Consider the following 16,033-nt stretch of genomic DNA (forward strand, 5'->3'; position numbering starts at 1 on the left):
ATCGCCCCCAAGCGCTAATGTATCGATTTGGGATGATTTTGAATTAAGTATCGATAAAGCTCTAGACGTGAATTCAAAATTAATTATGGTCGGAGACATTAACGGGGACCAACTTAGAGACTTCACGCGTCTAAAACAAGCACTGGCACTATTTAATTTACGTAATACGATTACAAATGCAACCAGAGTCACGGCTAACACTTCTACCTTACTTGATCCTATAGTTGTATCCAATACTCTTAATGTGCTCGATAGCGAGATTATTCCCGTCTGTTCTTCCATCAGTGATCACCATGCAACGGCCGTACATATTAAAGTTGAATCAGTTATCAGCAAACCGACCATGAGACATGTTTGGCTATATAAACGTGCAGACTTCTATCGTTTAAATGCTTTAATTGATAGCGAAAACGGGAACTTCATTAACCATACGAACATAGACGAAGCAACTTTATTGTTTTAGAACAAATTACTTGAATTAATGAAATTGAGTATCCCGTTTAAACATGGAACAGTGCGTTCAAACGATAAACCCTGGTATGATTCCATGATACGTTCTTTTACGCGGACACGCGATCGCCTCAAACTCCAAGCGATAAAACACCCGTCTGCAAATAATTGGGCTAAATTCAAGCATGTTCGCAATAGAGTCAACAATATGATTAAACAGGCTAAAGAACAATTTTTCTCAAATATTGAAACTAATTTAAACGACTTACAAGCGTCTAACTCTAAGCAATACTGTAAGCTCTTAAAACAACTCATTCGCTCACATTCTCATTCTGATATGATACCACCCTTAAAAACCATTGATCCTGATGAAATTGTAAATATGTATATGTCTGACGAAGAAATGGCAAATTGTCTAAATAATTATTTCGTTTCAATATCAACGATTGACACGTCTTCCGGAGTTCTACCTGACTCTAGTGTTTTTGCGTTTAATTGCTTAGACGAAGTTTCAATTATTGAATCTGAAATAAAAGATATAATTGAGATTTTATTTACTAATAAAGCGGTTGGTGAAGACTTAATCAGTCATTTAGTTCTTAAGCGTACGTGTTCCTCAATAGCAAAACCACTTTGCTTGCTCTTTAACAAATCACTACAAGAATGCACATTTCCTGCACTGTGGAAGAAAGCAATGGTCATGCCCTTATACTCAGAAAGGAGATGCAAATACACCCTCGAATTATCGTCCCATCTCACTTTTAAGCTGCCTTGGTAAATTAATGGAAAGAGTTGTTTACAAGCATCTGTATTACCACTTTGTTTCGCATAACATTATATATTGTAAGTAGTCGGCATTTCTTAGAGGTCACTCTACTGTCTTCCAGCTTATTGATATTTTCAATCAAATAGCTTGTTATTTACGATAAAACAGTTACTTGTATGTTTTTTTGTGATATTTCCAAGGCATTTTATCGCGTATGGCATCAAGGCCTCTTATTCAAACTTAAAGAAAATGGGATCAGTGGTAGTTTATTAAAATGGATTGAGAGTTATTTATCTAACCGAACTCAAACAGTATTTGTCAGATCCTCTATGTCCAATGTGTTGCAAGTAAAATCGGGCGTTCCTCAAGGCTCAGTCCTTGGTCCGTTATTTTTTCTAATTTACGTTAATGACATTGTCAATAATCTTCTTAGCATCACCCCTTTGTTCGCAGATGATACGTCTTTATCATGTACGACATCCAATTTAAATGATCTTGAGGTTATAGTGAATCGTGATTTACATCATATAAACTTGTTGGCCAAAAGATGGCTTGTTGACTTCAATCCACAGAAAACGGAAGCAGTTTTATTTACAACCCCAAAAAATGTTTGATTACCTCAACTTGTATTTGATAACATTCCGGTTAATTTTGTTGAAAGTCATAAACATCTTTGTTTAACTTTAGGACATGACGGCAAATGGCATGATCATATAAATAACATTCTGAAATCGGCATCGAAAGTACTGGGAATAATGAGGTCTCTTGAATTTAAAGTTTCCAGAAAAAGCTTAAACACTATATACGTCACTCATTTGCGCCCAATACTTGAATACGCATGTGTTGTCTGGGACGGATGCTCTTAATACGAAAAGGAATTATTAGATAAATTTCAAAACGAAGCTGCGCGAATTGTCTCCGGTCTAACCTGATCTGTTTCACTCATTAATTTGTACAACGAAGTAAAATGGCCGTCTCTTGATAAAATACGACAGTATATACAACTAATTTATATGTACAAAATACATAATGGTCATAGTCCCACTTATTTGGCAAATCTTCTCCCACCCACAGTTCAACAAAAATCATCACGCTCTCTACGCAACGGACACGACTACGTCATTGTATCACGGCGGACACAATTATATTCCCGTTCCTTTTTACCCTCTGCCATAGATCTATGGAATTCCTTAGACATAATTATTCGTAACAGCAATACTATTTCAAATTTAAAATCAAACTTGAAACGCGTATTTTTCGCTAGCGAAAAGATTCCCCAATATTTTTTTACTGGGAATTGGAAATCCTCCATATTACATGCAAGATTAAAAAATAATTGCAGTGACCTTAACTCCGACTTGTTTCAAAACCACTTGACTGCTTCGCCTGTTTGTTTTTGTGGCAGCGAGATAGAAAATGCCTCACATTATTTCTTTGAATGCACTAAGTACCACAGACAGCGATTGTTTCTATTTAATGCATTGCGTTCATTTCACACTTTAAATTCTGATATTTTTCTCCATGGAAAACAATCATTGAACGACGAAGAAAATGTCATTATTTTTAATGAAGTGCAAATATTTATATCAGAGACGAAGCGTTTTGCATAGACGCACCAGGACAGGACTCATTATTGTGCATTATTTTGTATTACCTTGTATCATTATACTAATATTATTTGTACACCAATGTGTTCTTTATTATTGATTATTAATATTATTACTTTACTTATATTATCATTATTATAATCATTACTATTTTCTTAGTATTACTATTATAATTATTATTACCATTATTATTACTGTTATTATTATTATAGTCAAAGTAGTAGTTGTATCTATTTTTTTAGCAGTTTTCGTAAAATGTCCAAAACGACGACTAAAATTTACATCTTAAACAGTCACCTTTATCTATGTAACTTTATACTCAAGGGAAAGACCCCCGATAATGTTGTAGAACTTTAGGTCCAACCCTTTTTCCATATTATATTTTGTGAATTGTAATTCATTTGTAATTGTCAATTTGGAAATAAAATATGTTTAAACTAAATCATATTGTAGATTTTTTTTTTACCATACTACACGTTCAAGCAAGTTCCCATTCCGTTCTGCATTTTCTTCAGAACGTGGTCGAACTGTCTAAGAACGTGCTTGGTGTATGGGCTCCTTAAACAAATATAAGATGGAACTATATCCGTGCAAAAACCTAAAGCCTTTCCCGTTTACCACATTAAGAAGGTGGGCAACACTTTACAACATAACTGAATATTAATAACTTGACGCATCAAGTCAAGGATGCAAATTACTGACATCAATGCAGTTACTACAAATAACTCACACATCTATACAGAACTAAGTCTCTCAAAATATCAGATGTTGGTATTATGCGCGAACTCGGCTGCAGCATCATAATAATAGGGCAAATTAGCCTCCCATATTATCATTTGTAAAAACATCTTTCAGCGACTGACATTTACTTGGTTATATGTCTGAACGTATAAGATGGAAAACACACACAGAATCACCACTAAATTTGATACGTAAGGTGTTCGAAATAGGAACTGATAGATCAACAAAAATAAAATTATAATGTATTATTGCTCAGCTAGACTATTTCTACAATGCGAAATAATATACTTACGTAGACATTTATAAGAACTAATTTGTAAAATCGATTAATAAAAAGTATACAATCGAAATTGTCTTGTATTTTACAAAAGGACGCTTTCATGATATGTGCATAGATACCGACAATACAAACGATGTTTTAATCAACCAAATGAGTTACATTTAACGCCAATTAACTTGCTAACTGAGGCACGTAAACAATTCTCTATAACGATGTTAATTTTATGTAAAAGAATACTATTGATCAATCATCACAACAGCGATATCGGATTGACAACGCATTAAGTCAGAAATAAAGCCAAACGTATTGGCAAATATGATAGCAGTCTTCATAATTTTGCTATGTTACAAAAATGCTTGCCAATTCGTGTTAACTCAAACCTTTATCAAACGATACAGAAACTATACGCAAACTTTAACAGATTCCGTGAAAAATAGTTTTAGCCTTACACAATATAGTAAGTGGTCAAACCTGCCTAAGGAGGTACTAATGCTGCTTGCATCCGCACGATTAAAATACGATAATAGAATATATTTAATAAATGGAAGTTAAAGTGAATAGGTTCCACATAAACGTGCTGTCTTGTATTTATCGGTATTACAAAAGACGATGAAACGTAAATCATATTTATTTATTTTTTGTTTCGAGGTTAATATTCCCTTGGGATTAGTTGCCGTCATCAAAAACACGTGGACCCTAAAGAAATATACTCAATATATATTATAAAAGTCTCTAAAGGATACAATTGTCGAAAATTCCGGCACAACACTGTATAACCGAATCAATGTAGAAAAATATTTGCTTCTTAAAGCAATATTGGCCCAAAGAAAACTATACAACAATAGCGAAGACATTTATCTCTTTGAAAATAACTTTGTTAACAGCAGTAAACGTGTTATGGTTTTGTTTGACACGAAAGTTTTCTGATACACAGTGACAATTTCAAACTCGGACACAGCTGTGCAACTCTAATTTAACAAATTGTTTTCCATAATTCAACAATAAAAGAGAAGTTAAAGTAACTTTACCTCGTTTGATCACCCATAAACAAATTTATTAGTTTTTAATCAAAGTAGACAACTTTAATGAACGCATGTAACTGCATATGTGTAAAAAGACCATAAATATTAACTGTGTTTTCATTACCTACAATCTTCCGGCATGTGTGTGCACGTTGTAAGGTAATGCCGCGTGCAATGTGATCTGCTGGATATAAGCTGCAGTGAACAAATAACCTATATAATTGCATTCTGTGTATGTGCAGGTAGTTAAATATCCCACATGCAATGAAATATTATCATGGCAAATTGAAGCAGTTATCTATACATTTATACCATCTATCAAATATGCACACGCAAGTTTATTAATAAGTTATTTAACATTATTGAAAAAATGGAAATTGCAACTAGAATTCTCAGTTTTCTGCGTTAAACCTGTGTCCGATTTTTGAGCATTTTGAATGAATAGTTGTGTCTCAATTTACTAAAAAAGCTTGTAATTTATTTCAGAGTGTAAGTTTAAACAAAATATAAATGTTTTGGCGGTTGTTTTACAGTTTATTTTGCTGTTTTTATTGCCATTGGATCCGACGTTTTGATATTTGTCAGACCAAAGGGTTGTGCATGAATTTAGACATCGTATTTTCTCCATTTTTCCAGTGATCAATACAATAACACTTGTTCCTATTTAACTGGGTAGTTATACACGTCTGTAAACTATTCAATTAATATGATGTCAAGGACGTTAATAGAGCGTAGTATTCAACCATACTTTGTTACATATTATAAATAAATTTATATTCTCATTGATGAGTCTCTGTAAGTATTAACTTATGGCTAGCATAAAACATGAGTCCAAAGTAAGTTATAGTTTATTGTTGCTGATTAGTTATCTTTATCTTTTATATACGTTATTGTTACATTTTGGAACTTATACACTATAACAACCGATCGATCTCAAATATAAAAAAATCTAAGTTTGTTGTACACGTATTTCAAGCTGACGGTTTTATAATACGTTGCTTTCTACTTCTATCGAGAAAAACGTACCATTTATATAGGAATAAAGACCCTTCTAAAATATTGAGCAGTTGATATAAAAATATTTTATTTGCTAAAACACTACACCAATATAAACGCATTTTATTCAAACACATATTGTACAATCTGGTGATATGAGTTGATGCAAAACCTTCACACTAGAAGCTTTTTCCCAACGACGTTGCGTCTAATGCCCTAACTAGATGTGTTCTTGTTTTATACGATGAAACAATCTAGAAAGGCATTAACTCACATGACACATAATATATCCCGATAAATATCACTAGATGCAATATTTTTTTTATTTGTGTTACATAATGTATGTCAACATGTTAACAATAACATAAACAATATCACTATAAATGCAACAAATATATTTAGTTTGTGCAGATGGTGTTAGCGACCGACATAGTCTATACATTTGCAGAGGTAAAGTCGTGATCAGGTTTTACCATTTTGTTTGGACTTCCGTCACGCGTGATCACGATACGAATCGTACAAATAAATCTTCTAGCAATTCATTTCCAAACTAAGGATGTGTATACACTAGGCAGACAATGTCTAACACTATCAAATTCTTAAAACAGACCGCACTATTGATTGCAACACCAACATTTTATTAGTAAAGTCAGTTAAAATAGCAAAGTACAAACAAGTGTTATGCGTCTGGTTAAAGTGCTAACAAGCCACTATTTGTTAATAAGAGTAACAGGGCAATTATCATTTTTATGAATTTGTTTAGATATACCAGCTACTCTAATTTAAAGAAATTTTAATGGCTTGTTTGAAAAAGACATCCTGTGCTGAATTACTCCCTTTTTGATGTGTGTTCACTGGGAAATAACACTTACTTACAAATGGTATCTTTCCTGAGAAACTTATCAAATATTTAGGGTTATTGCCCTAGGATGGTGCTCACTTGGGCGAAGTGTTACTTGGATAATACGCATCCAATACAATGATGACTTGTGGATGGATTAAATTGCATTCAATACAATTACAGTTTCGTTTGTGTTTCGTCCACAGTATGTTCTTTCTCGATTAGTAGATACAAGCAAATTGTCGACAAAGTGAATTTTGCGGTAATTAGGCTACCTTTCCACACGAATCTTTTTTTATGAATCGCTTTGTATCTTGAGATTGATATATAATCATATGCTGAAACGCACGAACATTATTTCAAATATATTAAACTCATTTAGAATTACACGTTGTTACTTCATCCAATCAATATTTAATTCATATTGAAACCTTACTTTACGTGACTTCAAAGCGGACAGCGTAGCTCTTGACAAGGCTACGCGAGTGAGCAGGCTGGGCTGGAGCTACGCTGGCAGCATATGACATAAGACTCATTTGCGCAGGACGCATGCGCATGCGCATAAATTCATATAATTCAATAGGATTCCTCAATAAGTTCATGCGCGAACATATTTCACGACATTCACATAAAATTGTATTGCTCTGCAATTTGCATATTATTTATTGATGTGAATTTTACAGACCTTATTTGCCTTGTTTTATGGTTGTAAGACCATTTTGAATAAATGACATAACTAAATTGTAAATTACTAGGCACAAACAAATGCCATTACGCACCTTTGTTGATTAAACTTTAACACTTCAATTCAAGCTTAAAGACGGTTTGTAAATACATTCCCGAGGTGATTGCTGATGCGAATGTGAACTAAGAACAATCGACAGGATAACGAAATGTTTGACAAAGCACATCAAGTATTTAAATAGGCAAATGCTGTTCAATACATTAAAGGGATCTTTTCACGGTTTGGTAAATTGACAAAATTGAAAAAAGTTGTTTCAGATTAGCAAATTTTCGTTTTAGTTATGATATTTGTGAGGAAAAAGTATGAACATTTACCATAGTCCAATATAGTCATTACATGTATCTTTTGACGATTTGAAAACCTAAAAATTATAAAGCGTTGCAACGCGAAACGATTGAATAATTTGGAGAGTTCTGTTGTTGTCGTTTTAATTTACGAAACTACGAAGATTGCTTATATAAGGTATAAATACTTAAATTGTGAATACCCGGCGGAATAGCCGAGAGGGCTAAAGCGTTTTTACTTCAGACAAACTCCAGGACTCCGGGGGTCACTGGTTCGAGCCCTGGTTTCGTCTACTTTTTTTTCCTTTTTAAAATTTTATTCTTGATTTTTTACTGGAGCTTTTAAGATCCAATGTTTACATTTATCAATATAAAGCATTTAATGACAAACTTCAAAATATGCCAAAATCTGTGCAAAGGCCCCTTTAACTCAAGTCGATATAACCTCTCTCCGTTTCGAGTTATAATGCGATTTATAGAATAGGTCTCCAAAGAGCGCACACATTTCAAGCAGTGTCAAAGTCGAGAACAAAATGCTTTTCAAAAGTCAGGTGTATATTTTTGTTTGTATTGTCTTTAAATGCTATGTTCATTGAAGTACACGGAAGTAATAGTCGGGAAATACTATTATGTGAATGAAATACATATGCAGTGAAACGAATACCCCCGTCCATTTTTTTTAAATAAAAAAATCCAAATACAAAATTGTTATTAGATATTTGATAAAATATGTATATTTTGTATATTAAATACCTTACACGTCAGGAGGTCGCTTTTACATCCCAATGCTATTGTTATTGAGCGTTAAAAGGATATGTTTACCGTGCTATGTATTGCTGTACGTATGCCCTGTGTTTATTTCCTGTATTTCATGCAGGACCTTGTAGTCATTATAAGAAAGATTTCATGCTAATGTAAATGGAGATTCACTTTGTTTATATTTATATGTATATATCATTCGGCAAACTTAAAATTCCAAAAAAGTAACGTTTAGAACGTAACTGAAAGTTGGACAAAAATTAATTAAGTGTTAATCCATGCTATTGTTAGATTATTATACTTCTGTCAGACATATGGCAATTTGTTTCATGTTTATGCAGTCTCTAACAAAGAAGATTACATTTTGCCACCACAAAACTAAAGTCCTTTACAGTATTTTTTGTTCGCGATGATTGAAACTGGTTTCACAGTATTCATTATAAATTAAGTTAACGCATAACAAAGTTATGTTGTAAATTGTTATTCTACTGACATTTACTATGGCCAATCGTCTGATCATTGGTTACAAAGGATGTAATAAAGATTAATATCCTTGTGCAATTCCCACAGTGTTTAATTAAGAACGCTATTTGAAGGTCAACGCCAAGTCGTCTTAATAAAGGTCTCCTTGGAAGATCTTGGAGCGGTTCGATAATGAAATTTTTGTGGAACGTCGACACACTATTAGTAATAATGTGTATTATAAAAGATGGTCTGGAAGTCGAATTTAGTTCGAGTAATACAATTTGTGTACGTTTATTTTATTGATTACATGTATGCAAATATGTATCTTCATCAATTACATTGATCTATCTTGCATATTACTGTGGTTTGGATAAAATAATATTAGTATTAATAAAATTATGCTAAACGACCACTAATAAATACACACATTATATGCATTGAGTAAAATTAAGAGTTCTTTAAAGCTTCATGTCCCACTCTTTCTCTCTTTAATATCAGTACACGTGAAGTGAACATATTTTAAAAAAAGGAAATAAGTCGAACAGGAAATTGATAGATAATCTTATATGAATTCACATTCACTGATAATGTGTGTATTTCGAAGTGGTCGATATCCTTCAGTCCCAGTCAAGGTGTTAAGTGTCGTCCTAGATACATGTAACATGTGCGGATTTCAGGCGATAATCTGGGACAATACTTAACGCATATGCATTAACCACGTTTGTTTTCAAAGACTGTTTCAAACTTAACTCAAGCTCTTAAAACCTTATTAATGCACTCTCAGAATAGTATTATGCGAAGAACAAGTTCATGGTATTTCGGGAGAACATGAACTTTAAAAAAAAACGAGATCTAACTGTATATATTCATCGAACATTTGACCTTAGGATGGCAAAGGCATGGCGAAACGCGGATACCTAAAGTAACTAGGGGCTGATATGCGTTCTGACACTATATATGGGTTAATTTGTAAAAGGTGCGAACACTATTGTTTTGGGGTTATACGAAAATCAAGGAAGATTGTATCCAATTAGATTTTCTCAAAATAATAATGATCCAGAAAATTTACGAAAGGTAATCGTAGGTTTTGATACGTACCATAATTTATCTACTAGTCTTGATTTGAAATATTTCCATTTTTGTTAGCTGTTGATACTCTCTGAAACGTCCAAATAGCATCAACAATTCCGCAAAGGAGAGTTCCCGGAAAACCTGTGATAATCACCCTAGTATATTTTTATTTGAGTAGTAGTAAGTCATATACAAACATAATAATTCATAATAATGAATTAAGATAAAGAAAGATCAATAGTATTGTTTAAGGTACATTATCTGCAGCCTCAATATTTTGTAGCTTTCGAAGCGGCTGTGAATGTAGTGTAGAGACGTTTTTTATGCATAAGAGTTGAAAAAATACTTATGTCTAGGATGGGAAATACAATCATGTAAAAGAAACGCACTGCATAGGTCCTTTCACTTATCATGCGAATAGGCTAGGATTAACAGTTTTTAATACATACATAAAGTTGATTACTTTTACCCGTATACGACAAGTACGTAATAAAATAGTCCTCTAGCCCTACAGAAAACTGGCAAGCATACAAACTGTTCATAAAAACAATTATCATCATCAATAATGCAATAAGCAAATGTACTGTCTGCATTCAACGAAAATTAAATAAAGCCAAGTTTTGCATTAAACATTAACGCGTGTGTTTAAGTGTACCATATTTCCATTGAATCATTAATAAGCAAATACGTAAAGCTAAATACACAAGTCTAGAGTTTAATACATGCGTTTGTCGATTTTTTTCCTTTACATCCTTTGATTCATAAATACAGCTTAATCAAAATAATGTCACTAGTATGTGTTAACTATGTTATAATTGTTTCAGTGTTACGGGGTGGAATTATCATATACATGTATGTGTCATGAATAATTATGTGCTTATTGCGATGTTTGTCATGCATTATATCCGGTTTAAACCTCTATGCATCGCTAACTAACTTGCTAGGGACTGACCGTTAGGTTGCAAGTATTAACTTAAAAGCAATTGATGTAACTTAACTATAGAAAAACATTGAAACTTCAGAAATAATGTCAGGAGAGAAATGCATGTTCCCTTTCCACGACTTTCTTCAAGGAACACGATCAAAACTTGAATCTCCGCCTTGAAGTTTGAATAAAATAATCATTCAATCGTTTTATAACATCTGAGATAAATACCTTATCATTTCCGACATCTTGTAAAAGCAATACATCGTAAAATCCTAAGTTACAAAGAAAGTCCTTAAGTAATGAACACCAGTTAATTAGGAAGATTTGTGCAATCATTACCCAACATTAAATACACTTTTTTTAGTAAACTTCTTTTCTGATGTTCTTATCAACTATTTAATAATACTAATCTATCTGGCAGATCGACAAATTAAAAATACGAAGTTCACCATATATAAAGTCATTTTGTATACAGCTTTTAAAACCGAGGATTTGTTCACGAAATTGCATATGAACTCACTCAGCGCTCGCAGATTATCATGGTCGAGAAAATGTGTATGTTCGCTATTATTGCATAAACAAATCACACATACCAAAATAAATTAAAATAACACTGAAAACAATATGTCTTGTTCATTCGACATCGACAAACTAATTCGATTATTTCATATTATGGCATACAGTTCAAGATTGTGTTTTACATATGCCTCACTCGGTCATCATCAGAAATTACTTTCGGATAGGCAGTTTTCGATTTAAAATTGTTTAAACTGTTTGAACAGTGGATTAAATAAAATTTGAAATGCAGCCGCGCAAAGTAAGAAATGAAGAATTTACTGGTCGTGACGGATAAATATATCGTCAGAATAAGTCATTGTTTTCATAGATGTTTCTTTCGTACAGGTCTATCTCATTTCTTTCCAATTTAATTAAAAAAAATACTGCCAACATATTGTCACTGAAGTATTTCAAGCATACAGCAGGAACGTTGAAGGTACTTAAACACTTACATTTACAGCATAGTGTTTTGAAAGTGTTGAGTAAATAACCTTAATTTTATTGACGTTGCCAATAAAATAAAGCTGTTGTGAAGAGAGTGCAGATGGTATAATTTGAAAAGTGGATTGAAATATTCATATCCTTAATCCCTACATGCATGAGAAAACTGGTGTTTATTCAGTTCCCCATTTATGCTTGGAAAGTCGCCCAAGGCTGGAGTTATTAACACAGTTCATAATAACTTCATAATAACTTAGGGAAGTAACTGCGCGTGGACCAGTTTATGGATATGAAAAACACATAACAAGCCCTCCTTTTGCCAAGTTTTTGCACCCCGCTAGAGGGCATTACAGATAGAGTTTATGCAATAATATTCTAACTTAACCTAAATAGTTTGCATTGCAAATAGTTATTGTGTTTATTGCACTTGTTTCTTTTTTTAATACCAAATAGATAAAGTGACTATACAATAACGAGTAAGTTAGTTAAATAACATATATATGCAAATAATTGTAATAAACGGCATATTTTAATTGCAGACATCACCATATTTATATACCATGCTTATGCTGTTCCCATTCTTCAACACAGATTTTTAAAATATAATACACATATCAAATGTATCTTAACGCCTTTTGACGGGATATTCAAAAATAAATAAGCGTGAAAAAAACCATATATCTTAAGAATCTTTCTAAACATATTTATTTTAAAATGTCACCTTTTTCAACCGATACATTAGATCTACATTTTGTAGTGGATGCGGTTTGCAGTGCGTGTTGTAGTGAACAACCCATATGATCTTCTCCCATTGGAATAGACACAACCTTACGAGCGTCCTTTTTCCCATGATACTTATAAAATATGAATGTCATCGTGAAAGATAGTGCTCACATAAATTACCCTCTACATACGGCCGCTTCGTTAATAGAACGTGGCTACTAATTCATGCCTATAAACAATTCCTTCTCCTGAATCGCATTTTTATTTAATGGACGTAAGGGTTTTCGTTGACATTCATTAATATTAAAACCGCTTTCTTTACGCTCTTGATTTACATTTATTGAATTTGTTTTGAAAATAAATCTTAGTAACCATAAGTGTCGCATAGTCGACGAACGCTGGTCCAGTACAATTACATGTCGAACTTTTTTTAATAAAACGATACGCATTATGTGAATGATAACTTTTTTCAACAGGAATACGCCTGTCCAAGGATGTGGTTATAGCACCAACTATGGAAATAGGTAATGCTTAGAATAGGTTGATGGAATATATTTCTTGTTTTGCTATGTTTTAAAACAAGCATACGTATAATTATGTCATAAAAGTTTACTATACACATAACATGTGAAAACACAAAGCTATTACACCCACCGAACTCTCCAGTATGGGCATAATGACAAAGGAATGACAATATACGGATGTCTGACATATATTGTCGGTCAGATTATATTGCCTTTCGTGTGTCTTTGGGGAAATGTTCAATCTCACTTGCAATAACATGTTAGCAATTCGGGGGATTGTAAAATCGTTTTACTGCGCGAAATAAGTGTTCACATTATTACAATACAATCTAAGTGAGCATACAGTGCGTTACATGTAGATCTATCATAGTTTCGATCAGGTCCGGTTGATGTGTAGATCATCAGAGCTAAATAAGCTCGACCAATTTCCTTAAAATCTGCAAGCTAATGTATTATATGATTGGTGTATTAAATATAAAGAAGTGAAACTCCAGCTGCTCGAGCAGTATTGCATTTTCATTATAAACAATTAGTTGGTCCGTTATTTAAGGCAACTGACCAATTGCCAAAACAGGGCGTAGCAGCACAATACGAAACAACATGCACACAAAGAAGAATAAAGTTGAGGTCACTACCTTGGAACGGTCATTGCAAATAATTGGGGGTTTAAACCGGTTTTCGAGCGCTCATACGCAAATGATATATATAAGTGTAAATTGAAATTAACCTCATAGCATTAAAACTCAAATTAAACAATAATAAAAGGGAATTAAAACGAATTAATTTTAATTACCAATCGTATAGCGATTCTCTTTAAAACGTTTTCATAATTATTATGCCCTCTGATTAAAACTGGCCAACCGGGTGGGAAATTATTTACGTAAACTTTTATTTCAAAGATTGATTTCCTTAACAAAATTCACTTGGTCACAATTGTTAAAGGTCATCATCTTTCCAATTGTTATTGCATGTTTTTGTACATTTGTCTGTTTACACAGGAGAGACATCACGGCTCATCTTGGTAATCTTGTTCAAGTTTTAAGTATCATTAATTGATGCTCCTTATTTATATTGAGAGATTGTGCGTACATTTAATAAATTGATAAATAACATGGATTGATTTCTATAATTTTGAGAAGTGCAGAATCAATTAAAAATGTGTGCAAAATACTAATATTTGCGTCAGACGCTAAGAAAATCCTTGTCCAGGCGAACAGAAATAATGGAAAGGTAAAACTTACTAAATGTCAAATGAGTGAACCGTATTGGCAAACAAAGACTCGCACTAGCTATTTTACTCTATTCATGACAAATATTGGTACGTGTATAAAACAAAGAAAATTAGGTGTTCTGAGGAGACTAACTAGATGACGATCGTGAAAGACAATGTCATATTATGAGGTCATAATAAGAAGAATATTATTAAACAATACCGCCTTTTCAGCTGTTTTTTTTAAATAATGTGCTGTTCACGTACTTGATTTTCATGTGTTAACGCCTCCAACGGCGACCTTAATAGCGGCGACATTTAATGAAATATAGTCTTTGTCTAGTTAATGGCAAACCCAACTGTACTTCCTTACCTGTCGACTCATCCTGTGTGACCGGCTTTTAGTCCGCTTTACATCGTCTATATTTCTCTTGTTTCGAACGCGTACAGTACTTCGAATATTAAGGTATGGTAAAGTACTCCGAGTATTAAGGTATGAATCTATTTCATCCGAGGGATTTATAACGTCATTTTGCTCGTCTGACTGTATCACATCAATTCCACACGACGACCTTAGTAATGACATTTCTTGTCTTAAATTCCAAAGAATCACAATCATAAAAAATGTCAATGAAACAATAATTCCATATAACACAATTATATGTGTTTTGCACTTTGTGAAAGCTTTGTATGCATCGGTATTATAATTGGTTTCCTCTCGCGTTCGTTTACGTGAAGTATCCGTTTTTGACATCTTTTTTGCAAAGTCTATGTTATCATATTTCTTACTTCTCTCTCCTATCCAATGCATGTTACAACTATTCGGTTGATCGACCTGTTCACACTCTTCGTCTTTCATCATGAAATGAATTTCTAGCCTTTTGCGTCAACTTGCAAAATACTCTAGGAACTCCGTAACTGCACATGCATCCATTTTCTGTAAGTGAGTTGTTAGCGCAACATATTTTTTACATTATCACATAATAATTTTTTCACTTCTTCAGATGCTATTCAAATAAATGGTGAGCACGCAGTATAGTGATATGCTGTCTGGTGAGGAGGTAGATACACATATAACACACCAGATGAACTTTGAAGTTGATAAAAAAACTATAAACTTACCGCCATAACTAGTACTTTCAAATGTCATCGAGCACGTTGCACACGTACAATGCGAGACGAACTTAATGTTATCGGAATATCTCCATAACCGTGCGTACCATCCCGCATGATTCTATTGAGCGCATCAAACGCCATGTGAAGTGAATGAATACAAAAATCGTCCCGTCTGAACGTTTGGTATAATTCGCGTTAATAACAATTATGTGGCTGTTGAGGCGAGATTGGTTTGTTTCAACATCGCTGCTTTAATTCAGGAAATGAACTTATTACATTTCTCTACTAGGAAACAATGGCGAACGTTGCAAGCACTTTACCGAGCATAGAAATTCTTGAAATTTTAACAAAAGTGACAAATGACTTTGATTTTTTTTATCCTGTAGAGTTGAGAATACCGTTCAAACAATGCTTAAGCAATATTTACAGAAGGAATTGGCCGTCTAAATTAAGTGTGCAGTGTCATGTTTTCGTAAATATAATACAATATATCGTAGAATGATCGC

The 16,033-nt window shown here is 33.2% G+C and overlaps 1 protein-coding gene across 1 annotated transcript in view; it reads right to left on the reverse strand.

The window, feature by feature from the left end:
- Nucleotides 1-15,546, reverse strand: part of LOC127879622 (collagen alpha-1(II) chain-like) — a 123,861-nt gene extending 108,315 nt beyond the window's left edge. Inside the window, exon 1 of the mRNA XM_052426585.1 lies at nucleotides 14,785-15,546. Within this exon, the coding sequence (XP_052282545.1) occupies nucleotides 14,785-15,273 (489 nt within the window). The 5' untranslated portion in view covers nucleotides 15,274-15,546. The remainder of the gene's footprint in view (nucleotides 1-14,784) is intronic.
- Between the last annotated feature and the right edge of the window lie 487 nt (nucleotides 15,547-16,033).

Source organism: Dreissena polymorpha, chromosome 4 (assembly GCF_020536995.1).
Source record: "Dreissena polymorpha isolate Duluth1 chromosome 4, UMN_Dpol_1.0, whole genome shotgun sequence".
Classification (NCBI taxonomy): Eukaryota; Metazoa; Mollusca; class Bivalvia; order Myida; family Dreissenidae; genus Dreissena; species Dreissena polymorpha.